We start from the raw sequence: 14597 nt of genomic DNA, 5'->3' as shown, positions 1-14597 counted from the left end.
TGCAGTGTATGATGGGGGTCGTACTCTCTGTGTGCAGGGTATGATGGGGGTCGTAGTCTCTCTGTGTGCAGTGTATGATGGGGGTCGTACTCTGTGTGTGCAGGGTATGATGGGGGTCGTAGTCTCTGTGTGCAGTGTATGATGGGGGTCGTACTCTCTGTGTGTGCAGTGTATGATGGGGGTCGTACTCTCTGTGTGCAGGGTATGATGGGGGTCGTACTCTCTGTGTGCAGGGTATGATGGGGGTCGTACTCTCTGTGTGCAGGGTATGATGGGGGTCGTAGTCTCTGTGTGTGCAGTGTATGATGGGGGTCGTACTCTCTGTGTGCAGGGTATGATGGGGGTCGTACTCTCTCTGTGTGCAGGGTATGATGGGGGTCGTAGTCTCTCTGTGTGCAGTGTATGATGGGGGTCGTACTCTGTGTGTGCAGGGTATGATGGGGGTCGTACTCTCTGTGTGCAGTGTATGATGGGGGTCGTACTCTCTGTGTGCAGTGTATGATGGGGGTCGTAGTCTCTGTGTGTGCAGTGTATGATGGGGGTCGTAGTCTCTCTGTGTGCAGTGTATGATGGGGGTCGTACTCTGTGTGTGCAGGGTATGATGGGGGTCGTACTCTCTGTGTGCAGGGTATGATGGGGGTCGTAGTCTCTGTGTGCAGGGTATGATGGGGGTCGTAGTCTCTCTGTGTGCAGGGTATGATGGGGGTCGTAGTCTCTCTGTGTGCAGTGTATGATGGGGGTCGTACTCTGTGTGTGCAGGGTATGATGGGGGTCGTAGTCTCTGTGTGCAGTGTATGATGGGGGTCGTACTCTCTGTGTGCAGTGTATGATGGGGGTCGTAGTCTCTGTGTGTGCAGTGTATGATGGGGGTCGTACTCTCTGTGTGCAGTGTATGATGGGGGTCGTACTCTCTGTGTGCAGTGTATGATGGGGGTCGTACTCTCTGTGTGCAGTGTATGATGGGGGTCGTACTCTCTGTGTGCAGTGTATGATGGGGGTCGTACTCTCTGTGTGCAGTGTATGATGGGGGTCGTACTCTCTCTGTGTGCAGGGTATGATGGGGGTCGTACTCTCTGTGTGTGCAGTGTATGATGGGGGTCGTACTCTCTGTGTGCAGTGTATGATGGGGGTCGTACTCTCTCTGTGTGCAGGGTATGATGGGGGTCGTACTCTCTGTGTGTGCAGGGTATGATGGGGGTCGTACTCTCTGTGTGCAGTGTATGATGGGGGTCGTAGTCTCTGTGTGCAGTGTATGATGGGGGTCGTAGTCTCTGTGTGCAGTGTATGATGGGGGTCGTACTCTCTGTGTGCAGTGTATGATGGGGGTCGTACTCTCTGTGTGCAGTGTATGATGGGGGTCGTAGTCTCTGTGTGCAGTGTATGATGGGGGTCGTAGTCTCTGTGTGCAGTGTATGATGGGGGTCGTAGTCTCTCTGTGTGTGCAGTGTATGATGGGGGTCGTAGTCTCTGTGTGCAGTGTATGATGGGGGTCGTACTCTCTGTGTGCAGGGTATGATGGGGGTCGTACTCTCTCTGTGTGCAGGGTATGATGGGGGTCGTACTCTCTGTGTGTGCAGTGTATGATGGGGGTCGTACTCTCTGTGTGCAGTGTATGATGGGGGTCGTACTCTCTCTGTGTGCAGGGTATGATGGGGGTCGTACTCTCTGTGTGTGCAGGGTATGATGGGGGTCGTACTCTCTGTGTGCAGTGTATGATGGGGGTCGTAGTCTCTGTGTGCAGTGTATGATGGGGGTCGTACTCTCTGTGTGCAGTGTATGATGGGGGTCGTACTCTCTGTGTGCAGTGTATGATGGGGGTCGTACTCTCTGTGTGCAGTGTATGATGGGGGTCGTACTCTCTCTGTGTGCAGTGTATGATGGGGGTCGTAGTCTCTGTGTGTGCAGAGTATGATGGGGGTCGTACTCTCTGTGTGCAGTGTATGATGGGGGTCGTACTCTCTCTGTGTGCAGGGTATGATGGGGGTCGTACTCTCTGTGTGTGCAGTGTATGATGGGGGTCGTACTCTCTGTGTGCAGTGTATGATGGGGGTCGTACTCTCTCTGTGTGCAGAGTATGATGGGGGTCGTACTCTCTGTGTGTGCAGGGTATGATGGGGGTCGTACTCTCTGTGTGCAGTGTATGATGGGGGTCGTAGTCTCTGTGTGCAGTGTATGATGGGGGTCGTAGTCTCTGTGTGCAGTGTATGATGGGGGTCGTAGTCTCTCTGTGTGCAGTGTATGATGGGGGTCGTAGTCTCTCTGTGTGTGCAGTGTATGATGGGGGTCGTAGTCTCTCTGTGTGCAGTGTATGATGGGGGTCGTAATCTCTGTGTGTGCAGTGTATGATGGGGGTCGTACTCTCTGTGTGTGCAGTGTATGATGGGGGTCGTAATCTCTGTGTGTGCAGTGTATGATGGGGGTCGTAGTCTCTCTGTGTGTGCAGTGTATGATGGGGGTCGTAGTCTCTCTGTGTGCAGTGTATGATGGGGGTCGCACTCTCTGTGTGTGCAGGGTATGATGGGGGTCGTACTCTCTGTGTGCAGTGTATGATGGGGGTCGTAGTCTCTCTGTGTGCAGGGTATGATGGGGGTCGTAGTCTCTGTGTGTGCAGTGTATGATGGGGGTCGTAGTCTCTCTGTGTGCAGGGTATGATGGGGTTCGTAGTCTCTCTGTGTGCAGTGTATGATGGGGGTCGTACTCTCTGTGTGCAGGGTATGATGGGGGTCGTACTCTCTGTGTGTGCAGGGTATGATGGGGGGTCGTACTCTCTGTGTGCAGTGTATGATGGGGGTCGTACTCTCTGTGTGCAGGGTATGATGGGGGTCGTACTCTCTGTGTGTGCAGGGTATGATGGGGGTCGTACTCTCTGTGTGTGCAGGGTATGATGGGGGTCGTACTCTCTGTGTGCAGGGTATGATGGGGGTCGTAGTCTCTCTGTGTGCAGTGTATGATGGGGGTCGTACTCTCTGTGTGCAGGGTATGATGGGGGTCGTACTCTCTGTGTGCAGTGTATGATGGGGGTCGTACTCTCTGTGTGCAGGGTATGATGGGGGTCGTAGTCTCTCTGTGTGCAGGGTATGATGGGGGTCGTAGTCTCTCTGTGTGCAGTGTATGATGGGGGTCGTAGTCTCTCTGTGTGCAGGGTATGATGGGGGTCGTACTCTCTGTGTGCAGGGTATGATGGGGGTCGTACTCTCTGTGTGCAGTGTATGATGGGGGTCGTACTCTCTGTGTGCAGTGTATGATGGGGGTCGTACTCTCTGTGTGCAGGGTATGATGGGGGTCGTAGTCTCTCTGTGTGCAGTGTATGATGGGGGTCGTACTCTGTGTGTGCAGGGTATGATGGGGGTCGTAGTCTCTGTGTGCAGTGTATGATGGGGGTCGTACTCTCTGTGTGTGCAGTGTATGATGGGGGTCGTACTCTCTGTGTGCAGGGTATGATGGGGGTCGTACTCTCTGTGTGCAGGGTATGATGGGGGTCGTACTCTCTGTGTGCAGGGTATGATGGGGGTCGTAGTCTCTGTGTGTGCAGTGTATGATGGGGGTCGTACTCTCTGTGTGCAGGGTATGATGGGGGTCGTACTCTCTGTGTGTGCAGTGTATGATGGGGGTCGTAGTCTCTCTGTGTGCAGTGTATGATGGGGGTCGTACTCTCTGTGTGCAGGGTATGATGGGGGTCGTAGTCTCTGTGTGCAGGGTATGATGGGGGTCGTAGTCTCTCTGTGTGCAGGGTATGATGGGGGTCGTAGTCTCTCTGTGTGCAGTGTATGATGGGGGTCGTACTCTGTGTGTGCAGGGTATGATGGGGGTCGTACTCTCTGTGTGCAGTGTATGATGGGGGTCGTACTCTCTGTGTGCAGTGTATGATGGGGGTCGTAGTCTCTGTGTGTGCAGTGTATGATGGGGGTCGTAGTCTCTCTGTGTGCAGTGTATGATGGGGGTCGTACTCTGTGTGTGCAGGGTATGATGGGGGTCGTACTCTCTGTGTGCAGGGTATGATGGGGGTCGTAGTCTCTGTGTGCAGGGTATGATGGGGGTCGTAGTCTCTCTGTGTGCAGGGTATGATGGGGGTCGTAGTCTCTCTGTGTGCAGTGTATGATGGGGGTCGTACTCTGTGTGTGCAGGGTATGATGGGGGTCGTAGTCTCTGTGTGCAGTGTATGATGGGGGTCGTACTCTCTGTGTGCAGTGTATGATGGGGGTCGTAGTCTCTGTGTGTGCAGTGTATGATGGGGGTCGTACTCTCTGTGTGCAGTGTATGATGGGGGTCGTACTCTCTGTGTGCAGTGTATGATGGGGGTCGTACTCTCTGTGTGCAGTGTATGATGCGGGTCGTACTCTCTCTGTGTGCAGGGTATGATGGGGGTCGTACTCTCTGTGTGTGCAGTGTATGATGGGGGTCGTACTCTCTGTGTGCAGTGTATGATGGGGGTCGTACTCTCTCTGTGTGCAGGGTATGATGGGGGTCGTACTCTCTGTGTGTGCAGGGTATGATGGGGGTCGTACTCTCTGTGTGCAGTGTATGATGGGGGTCGTAGTCTCTGTGTGCAGTGTATGATGGAGGTCGTAGTCTCTGTGTGCAGTGTATGATGGGGGTCGTACTCTCTGTGTGCAGTGTATGATGGGGGTCGTACTCTCTGTGTGCAGTGTATGATGGGGGTCGTACTCTCTGTGTGCAGTGTATGATGGGGGTCGTACTCTCTGTGTGCAGGGTATGATGGGGGTCGTAGTCTCTCTGTGTGCAGTGTATGATGGGGGTCGTACTCTGTGTGTGCAGGGTATGATGGGGGTCGTAGTCTCTGTGTGCAGTGTATGATGGGGGTCGTACTCTCTGTGTGTGCAGTGTATGATGGGGGTCGTACTCTCTGTGTGCAGGGTATGATGGGGGTCGTACTCTCTGTGTGCAGGGTATGATGGGGGTCGTACTCTCTGTGTGCAGGGTATGATGGGGGTCGTAGTCTCTGTGTGTGCAGTGTATGATGGGGGTCGTACTCTCTGTGTGCAGGGTATGATGGGGGTCGTACTCTCTGTGTGTGCAGTGTATGATGGGGGTCGTAGTCTCTCTGTGTGCAGTGTATGATGGGGGTCGTACTCTCTGTGTGCAGGGTATGATGGGGGTCGTAGTCTCTGTGTGCAGGGTATGATGGGGGTCGTAGTCTCTCTGTGTGCAGGGTATGATGGGGGTCGTAGTCTCTCTGTGTGCAGTGTATGATGGGGGTCGTACTCTGTGTGTGCAGGGTATGATGGGGGTCGTACTCTCTGTGTGCAGTGTATGATGGGGGTCGTACTCTCTGTGTGCAGTGTATGATGGGGGTCGTAGTCTCTGTGTGTGCAGTGTATGATGGGGGTCGTAGTCTCTCTGTGTGCAGTGTATGATGGGGGTCGTACTCTGTGTGTGCAGGGTATGATGGGGGTCGTACTCTCTGTGTGCAGGGTATGATGGGGGTCGTAGTCTCTGTGTGCAGGGTATGATGGGGGTCGTAGTCTCTCTGTGTGCAGGGTATGATGGGGGTCGTAGTCTCTCTGTGTGCAGTGTATGATGGGGGTCGTACTCTGTGTGTGCAGGGTATGATGGGGGTCGTAGTCTCTGTGTGCAGTGTATGATGGGGGTCGTACTCTCTGTGTGCAGTGTATGATGGGGGTCGTAGTCTCTGTGTGTGCAGTGTATGATGGGGGTCGTACTCTCTGTGTGCAGTGTATGATGGGGGTCGTACTCTCTGTGTGCAGTGTATGATGGGGGTCGTACTCTCTGTGTGCAGTGTATGATGGGGGTCGTACTCTCTCTGTGTGCAGGGTATGATGGGGGTCGTACTCTCTGTGTGTGCAGTGTATGATGGGGGTCGTACTCTCTGTGTGCAGTGTATGATGGGGGTCGTACTCTCTCTGTGTGCAGGGTATGATGGGGGTCGTACTCTCTGTGTGTGCAGGGTATGATGGGGGTCGTACTCTCTGTGTGCAGTGTATGATGGAGGTCGTAGTCTCTGTGTGCAGTGTATGATGGGGGTCGTACTCTCTGTGTGCAGTGTATGATGGGGGTCGTTCTCTCTGTGTGCAGTGTATGATGGGGGTCGTAGTCTCTGTGTGCAGTGTATGATGGGGGTCGTAGTCTCTGTGTGCAGTGTATGATGGGGGTCGTAGTCTCTCTGTGTGTGCAGTGTATGATGGGGGTCGTAGTCTCTGTGTGCAGTGTATGATGGGGGTCGTACTCTCTGTGTGCAGGGTATGATGGGGGTCGTAGTCTCTGTGTGTGCAGTGTATGATGGGGGTCGTACTCTCTGTGTGCAGGGTATGATGGGGGTCGTAGTCTCTGTGTGTGCAGTGTATGATGGGGGTCGTACTCTCTGTGTGCAGGGTATGATGGGGGTCGTAGTCTCTGTGTGTGCAGTGTATGATGGGGGTCGTAGTCTCTGTGTGTGCAGTGTATGATGGGGGTCGTACTCTCTGTGTGCAGGGTATGATGGGGGTCGTAGTCTCTGTGTGTGCAGTGTATGATGGGGGTCGTACTCTCTGTGTGCAGTGTATGATGGGGGTCGTAGTCTCTGTGTGTGCAGTGTATGATGGGGGTCGTACTCTCTGTGTGCAGGGTATGATGGGGGTCGTAGTCTCTGTGTGTGCAGTGTATGATGGGGGTCGTAGTCTCTGTGTGTGCAGTGTATGATGGGGGTCGTACTCTCTGTGTGCAGTGTATGATGGGGGTCGTACTCTCTGTGTGCAGGGTATGATGGGGGTCGTAGTCTCTGTGTGTGCAGTGTATGATGGGGGTCGTAGTCTCTGTGTGTGCAGTGTATGATGGGGGTCGTACTCTCTGTGTGCAGGGTATGATGGGGGTCGTAGTCTCTGTGTGTGCAGTGTATGATGGGGGTCGTACTCTCTGTGTGCAGGGTATGATGGGGGTCGTAGTCTCTGTGTGTGCAGTGTATGATGGGGGTCGTAGTCTCTGTGTGTGCAGTGTATGATGGGGGTCGTACTTTCTGTGTGCAGGGTATGATGGGGGTCGTAGTCTCTGTGTGTGCAGTGTATGATGGGGGTCGTAGTCTCTGTGTGTGCAGTGTATGATGGGGGTCGTACTCTCTGTGTGTGCAGGGTATGATGGGGGTCGTACTCTCTGTGTGCAGTGTATGATGGGGGTCGTAGTCTCTGTGTGCAGTGTATGATGGAGGTCGTAGTCTCTGTGTGCAGTGTATGATGGGGGTCGTACTCTCTGTGTGCAGTGTATGATGGGGGTCGTTCTCTCTGTGTGCAGTGTATGATGGGGGTCGTAGTCTCTGTGTGCAGTGTATGATGGGGGTCGTAGTCTCTGTGTGCAGTGTATGATGGGGGTCGTAGTCTCTCTGTGTGTGCAGTGTATGATGGGGGTCGTAGTCTCTGTGTGCAGTGTATGATGGGGGTCGTACTCTCTGTGTGCAGGGTATGATGGGGGTCGTAGTCTCTGTGTGTGCAGTGTATGATGGGGGTCGTACTCTCTGTGTGCAGGGTATGATGGGGGTCGTAGTCTCTGTGTGTGCAGTGTATGATGGGGGTCGTACTCTCTGTGTGCAGGGTATGATGGGGGTCGTAGTCTCTGTGTGTGCAGTGTATGATGGGGGTCGTAGTCTCTGTGTGTGCAGTGTATGATGGGGGTCGTACTCTCTGTGTGCAGGGTATGATGGGGGTCGTAGTCTCTGTGTGTGCAGTGTATGATGGGGGTCGTACTCTCTGTGTGCAGTGTATGATGGGGGTCGTAGTCTCTGTGTGTGCAGTGTATGATGGGGGTCGTACTCTCTGTGTGCAGGGTATGATGGGGGTCGTAGTCTCTGTGTGTGCAGTGTATGATGGGGGTCGTAGTCTCTGTGTGTGCAGTGTATGATGGGGGTCGTACTCTCTGTGTGCAGTGTATGATGGGGGTCGTACTCTCTGTGTGCAGGGTATGATGGGGGTCGTAGTCTCTGTGTGTGCAGTGTATGATGGGGGTCGTAGTCTCTGTGTGTGCAGTGTATGATGGGGGTCGTACTCTCTGTGTGCAGGGTATGATGGGGGTCGTAGTCTCTGTGTGTGCAGTGTATGATGGGGGTCGTACTCTCTGTGTGCAGGGTATGATGGGGGTCGTAGTCTCTGTGTGTGCAGTGTATGATGGGGGTCGTAGTCTCTGTGTGTGCAGTGTATGATGGGGGTCGTACTCTCTGTGTGCAGGGTATGATGGGGGTCGTAGTCTCTGTGTGTGCAGTGTATGATGGGGGTCGTAGTCTCTGTGTGTGCAGTGTATGATGGGGGTCGTACTCTCTGTGTGCAGGGTATGATGGGGGTCGTAGTCTCTGTGTGTGCAGTGTATGATGGGGGTCGTAGTCTCTGTGTGTGCAGTGTATGATGGGGGTCGTACTCTCTGTGTGCAGGGTATGATGGGGGTCGTAGTCTCTGTGTGTGCAGTGTATGATGGGGGTCGTAGTCTCTGTGTGTGCAGTGTATGATGGGGGTCGTACTCTCTGTGTGCAGGGTATGATGGGGGTCGTAGTCTCTGTGTGTGCAGTGTATGATGGGGGTCGTAGTCTCTGTGTGTGCAGTGTATGATGGGGGTCGTACTCTCTGTGTGCAGTGTATGATGGGGGTCGTAGTCTCTGTGTGCAGGGTATGATGGGGGTCGTAGTCTCTGTGTGTGCAGTGTATGATGGGGGTTCGTAGTCTCTCTGTGTGAAGTGCTGCAGCCCCTGTGTATAGCAGCTGTTGGCTGTCCGTGTATATACAGTATACAGTCTCCCCTCCTGCCGCAGTGTATATCACGTCCTTTAGCTGTACCAGTCCTCCTACCATCTATATCCCGGCTCTCCCCGGTTATACGGCCGCTGCTCTCCTGTCACTTCCCGGCCGCCCCGCCGCTTCCTCAGGCCTCTCTGCCTCATACGTGACGTGGCCATCGCGCTGCCTGACGGGAGCGGAGACTCCGGTTACCATGCAGACGGCGTCAGAGCGGCGCTTCCGGCAATAAACAAGTGACTTGTATGTTGATCATGTGACTGGAGGGGCGGGGCGCTTTACGGCAGTCGCTAAACCTTCTCTCATGGAGGCGGCGGGAGTGTCGTGTCCTGTCTGAGCCGCCACCTGCAGGGCAATGTCAGACCATAGGCTGGTGCGGGGCCCGGGGTTACTCCTAATGCAGGACAAGGCCTCATGTGGCCGAAGTGTGGCAGCAGTTCCTACAAGATGAAGGCATTAAGAAAGTCTATTCTTCTCCTACCTGTAGATGTCTTCGCCGGTAGAAATCCCGTTTTTTGCCAGTATGCAAATGAGTTCTCTCACAGCACTGGGGGCGGGTCCAATGCTGCGAGAGAACTCTCCAGCGCCGCCTCCATCTACTTCAGGAACAGTCCCTTCTCGTGTCTTCTTCCGGCGCAGGCAGTCAAACAGTAAGTGGCCATTTACTTGTGGGCATGCGTAGTCGGCTCTGCCCGAGGCCTAGAAGTTTGACCGCCTGCGTTGGAAGAAGATGGAGGTGGTGCTGGAGGGTTCTCTCGCAGCATTGGGCCCGCCCCCAGTGCTGTGAGAGAACTTATTTGCATACTGACAAAAACAGGATTTCTACCGAACGGCGGCGCGGGGAAGACCTCCAAATCCAGGCCTCCATTGGTTAATAAATGTAATTTCCATTGATTTTTGTTGTCATCACATTCAACTTTGCACAGAACCAACTATTCAATGAGAAGATTTCCTTCCTTCAGATCCAGGCGCTGTTATTGGGGGTGTCCCTTTAGTTTTTTGAGCAGTGTATTTAGGGCCCAGCCCAGGACAGACTCCCGTTCAGATACAGTTTGAGGGCCGTGTCGAGCTCCCGGCTCAAAGATGGAAGTGGATGATGTCAGATTACAAGCACAAAGTTCCTACAGGTCCCATAAAGAGCGCTGACATGTTTGAGAAGTAGGGGCAGTGCACATCTATGGATAGATCTGGACATCAGGATTTCTGCCGCCATTAGGTCAGAGTTTCGCCATTTGCAGAATAAACACAAGACCAATAAATATCTGTAAAATAATTTTTAATTCAGAGATGAAACAAATCACAGATTATACACAGAATGGGATTAACAACAGATGATCAGAACAGACGTGACGCGGTCAGAACCCGCAGACAAATGACGACGACGCGGCGGCGCTATCCTCACCAAGGGGAATGTAAACAAAGTCTACGCTTATTTTCTTCTTTGAGTATCAAAAATATGGTCATTTACTCCATTATACAGTATGAAACACGTAGCAATATGTAGGAAACCTTCGCCGAGCGTCCCTGAACACGTCCCCCCCCCCCCCCAACAACTTGGCTTGGAAAAAAGAAAGAAAAAATTTAAAAAAAACAACAACTCATTTTTGGCTTTTTTTTTCACCTGCTCAATTAGGTCTGAACATTCTCTGGAAATCGTGTAAACGCTCTGGTTACGATTGCGGAATCACCATCGTGTCAAGTCTTGTCCCTGAGTGAGGTGATGTCGGCCCCTCCTCCAATGCAAGTGGAAGCCGCAGAGAACGCTGGGTCTGAAAACCAGCAAAAAGAACAAAAAACCTCCGCTGCTGCGCAGTCTCCTGTTCAGGCGCGCCAACTCCATGGGAACGTCAGCTGACGCTCGGAGGCCCTAGAGACGTGACGTGTGGGACAAGCTAATATTCGTGAAACGTGGCGACTGTCATAAGCCACCACTTACCCAAATAAGGCACAAAAGCGGCCAGTCCATCCAGCAGGAACCACTGAGCCCACCGACGCCTTCCTGTGTAGGGGCTGGACGCAACGCTCAGGCCTCAGGAAAGTCAATGGAAACTGGCGCAGTCACAGAACATTCAGCGTGCACCAAGATCAACGCGAAGCCTTGGTGCGCCTTGTGCCTCAGCGACGTCCCTGGTTCCCAGTGGATAGACAGGCTACACTGCAACGAATATCCGTTCAGCCCACAACATGGCGCAGTATAGGGGGGTGTAGGGGACACAACACAAAATAATCTCAATTATTTGGCATAATCATCACAGTATTGGAATGTCGGAGCACAATCCGAAAATCTGTCAAGACATTACAATAATCTCAGGAGATTGGCAGAAAATGGGGCAAACAGAGACCGTAAAACACTTTACAAAGAAAGAAGGGGCTTCCCAAACCGGTAAACAAGGGTGAACCCCATTTATCTCGGGGGCACTTCTGTTAAGAATCACATTTATTGGTAATGACCTGCAACTGCACAAGACCTTAAAGGGCAACTCCAAACACTTTAGCTTTTACCCTAAGCTTATGGTCCCTGTATACCCCCACTGGTGGGACGACCTGCCTCTGGCCATTGCAGTGACTCCCCCCAACCCAATGAGAAGCCACCCAGGAATCTGGATAGGAAATGTTCTGAGTGATTGTATATACAGATGTCCTGGAGGCAAAAACTCACAGCATAAAAGGGATACCCTTCTCCTACTTCTGATGTCCTTCCTTTGAGGGGGAACAGTCACCCGTAGAAGCAAGGCTAATTTCCATAAAGAGCGCCACATCTCTTCACAGGTTGTGCTTAGTATTACAGCTCGAGTGTTTCCTTCAATGAACTTAGCTGCAATACCATAGTAACCTGTGGAGGGGTGCAGCACAGTTTTTAGAAGAACGCAGCCCTGTTTTTCTAATCTGCACCCACAAAATATTCCCAAGGCACCAAATATAGGCCATCATAGCTCGGGGGATTCACGTTTCCCTGAAGTTGGACTCCAAGCACATCTAAGGAGTCAGGGCTTACTTTTTAGCTCTCGATTGGTGCCATGAAAAAGGAATCTGATCTGGAGAGGGTATCTGGGGAAGACCTAATAAATGGAATAACACAATCACAGCCCGACGTGTGGCGCTGGCTGGAGCTATAGATGCAGCAGATCGTCTTTCCTCCTGTCTGGGGTCGGAGCGAGTCTCTATGGCAGTAAAGAAGGGATTCTGGAATTTAGGAGAACACACTGACTATTCTCATCTAGTCACTGCTGTGCGCGGGGCAGATGGGATGGATTTATGGGTAACATCATTCAGTTATCGGGTACCCTGAGCCATGGTGTAAAGTATAGCACCGATCCCCCTGACCAACAGGGGAGGCTTGTGTGGCGTATAGAGCACAGAACCTAAAGGGGTTTTCTACTCTATCGAGGACAGATATGGTAGAGCCGCCATGACACTTCTCCCCCAGCTCTGGCCGTCTGTTCACCGCTGCTGATCCACAACCTAAAGACAAGGTTCAGGTCTCCTCATACAGAACATGGTGCCTGGAAACTTCATTAAGTGGTTAATACTCAGTACTGCAGCATGGGTGCCGTGACCACAGTGGACCCCGTAACTGTCCTCAAACCCCATACCTCATACCTAGGAAGTGGAAGCTTAGAGTAGTCTGAGTGTATGATGATGGTGGTCCTGAAAGCTGCGAGGATTACCAGTGCACTGCTGACAGAATAAGGGTCTTCATACAAGGCTTTGGATTTTAGGATATTACAGCACACTGTAAATTATATGCAAGGGCCTCTATATACAGTGCACGGGCTTTACATATAGCACGCTGAGTAACTGGAGGTGCATGGCCACCATGCAGTGCACTAGATACCATGGGTGCAGGATCTTCATACAGGGTCTCCTTACAGTGCACTGGATGTTATGGGTACAGGGTTCATACAGTGCACTAAAGTATAGGGGAATGGGGCCTTCATACAATGCACTGGTGTATATAGAAGCACAGAACCTCCATACAGTGCACTAGATTATAGGGGGACCAATTTCTTCATACAGTGCATTGGTTTATAGGGGTGCAGGGCCTCCATACTGTGCACTGGATTAAGGGTACAGGGGCTTTATACAGTGCACTGGACATTAGGGGTGCAGTGTCTAGACAATGCCCTGAAGGCTGCAGTGCACTGGAGGGATTAGGGTTACAGTTCTTCCTTCTTCTTCCCAAGCTTCACGTGATCCTTCTCTCTGAGCGATCGGAAGAATGAAATAAACGCCGACTCCTGATTGACAGAAAACAAAATTACTAACCCTCTATACCATAAAGACCCCCACTTATACAGCGCTTCCCCCACCCCCGCTCAGACCCTCATTTATACAGTGCTCCCACCACCCCCGCACAGACCCTCATTTATACAGTGCTCCCGTCACCCCCTGCACAGACCCCCACTCATACAGCACTTCCCCCACCCCCGCACAGACCCCCATTTATACAGCGCTCCCACCACCACCACACAGACCCCCATTTATCCAGTGCTCCCGCCACCCCCGCACAGACCCCCATTTATCCAGTGCTCCCGCCACCCCCCGCACAGACCCCCACTTATACAGCGCTTCCCCACCCCCGCACAGACCTTCATTTATACAGCGCTCCCACTACCCCCGCACAGACCCCCACTTATACAGCGCTTCCCCCACCCCCGCACAGACCCCCACTTATACAGTGCTCCCACCGCCCCCGCGCAGACCCTCATTTATACAGCGCTCCCGTCACTCCCGCACAGACCCCCATTTATCCAGTGCTCCCCCACCCCCACACAGACCCCCATTTATCCAGTGCTCCTGCCACCCTCGCACAGACCCCCATTTATACAGCGCTCCCGCCACCCCCCCCGCACAGACCTTCATTTATACAGCGCTCCTGCCACCCCCGCACAGACCCCACTTATACAGCGCACCCGCCACCCCCGCACAGACCCCCACTCACCGAGCGCTCCCCATTGTACTTCTCTGTGAATTTCCCATAGTTGTAGTAGACGAAGGTGGGGAAGCCCTCCACCCCCTCCTGCTTACACAGATCCTGGTTTTTCTCTTTGGTGCAATCAACAGCAGCGTATGCAATCTGGAAAATAAAGCAGTGTCAGCTGACTGGGTCACGTGACTGCGACCCGCTGCCCTCCATGTCGTCATTGGCCAGTGCAGGGAACTTGTTCTAGATCCCCAAGTGTTGTCTGCACCTAGTAGTAAATCCAGTCGAGACTTTATCCCACCCCAAGGTGCCGGCATAAACTGCCCATTGTTTTTTATGCGTCACAGTGTGTCAGGCGTGGACTGTGACATCAGACGATTCCCGCCTCGCTGCATTATAACATAAAACTTCAATTCTAAGCTAAAAGTCAGAAGCGAGAGCCCCTTTAAGAAGATGGCGGCTCAGCCCCCTATAAGCGGGAAGGTAAATCTGCCGCGTAGAACAAAAACCTGATCCAATTAAGACAAAAAGTCTGAGAAAACAGAATTGTGGTGCGGCTATTTACTGAGGGAAATGAAATCTGAGCCACGTCTGCCAGCGCCCCGCAGACACAACGCCGCCGCCGATTAGAAATACCGCAATGTTTGCGTTTTATTTCCATTCACTTCTTGTTAGACAAGGAAAATTGGAAAGTGATTTATTTCTGACTAATCTCAAAATACCAGACACGAGCGGCGACGTCAGAACCCGGCGTCAGATTTTATGGTAAAGTTGCGACGGTCGGTGAATATTGGTAAGAACAACCAAGCTGCCCGGATAATGATCACATGACATCTTTGTAACGTGTCGCCTGTCGTCTCCCATCTATAGCAAACTAGCGGTTTATAAAAACTACAACTCCCAGCATCCTGAAGGCGACCACACTGCCAGGTGGATGGCTGCCTGTA

The 14597-nt window shown here is 52.7% G+C and overlaps 2 protein-coding genes across 2 annotated transcripts in view; both read right to left on the bottom strand.

The window, feature by feature from the left end:
* The window catches only part of SEC22A (SEC22 homolog A, vesicle trafficking protein), a 32276-nt gene extending 23390 nt beyond the window's left edge, over window positions 1–8886 (bottom strand). The window contains exon 1 of the mRNA XM_075284722.1: window positions 8781–8886. The gene's annotated coding sequence lies outside the window, so the exon portion shown is untranslated. The remainder of the gene's footprint in view (window positions 1–8780) is intronic.
* Window positions 8887–9985: 1099 nt separating this feature from the next.
* The window catches only part of PDIA5 (protein disulfide isomerase family A member 5), a 35127-nt gene continuing 30515 nt past the window's right edge, over window positions 9986–14597 (bottom strand). Inside the window, exons 15-16 of the mRNA XM_075284717.1 lie at window positions 13669–13803; window positions 9986–12964 (exon numbers count right to left, since the gene is read on the bottom strand). Of these exons, the coding sequence (XP_075140818.1) occupies window positions 12884–12964; window positions 13669–13803 (216 nt within the window). The 3' untranslated portion in view covers window positions 9986–12883. The remainder of the gene's footprint in view (window positions 12965–13668; window positions 13804–14597) is intronic.

This window comes from Leptodactylus fuscus, chromosome 8 (assembly GCF_031893055.1).
Source record: "Leptodactylus fuscus isolate aLepFus1 chromosome 8, aLepFus1.hap2, whole genome shotgun sequence".
Taxonomy (NCBI): Eukaryota; Metazoa; Chordata; class Amphibia; order Anura; family Leptodactylidae; genus Leptodactylus; species Leptodactylus fuscus.
This window is presented reverse-complemented; position numbering and strand designations above follow the sequence as displayed.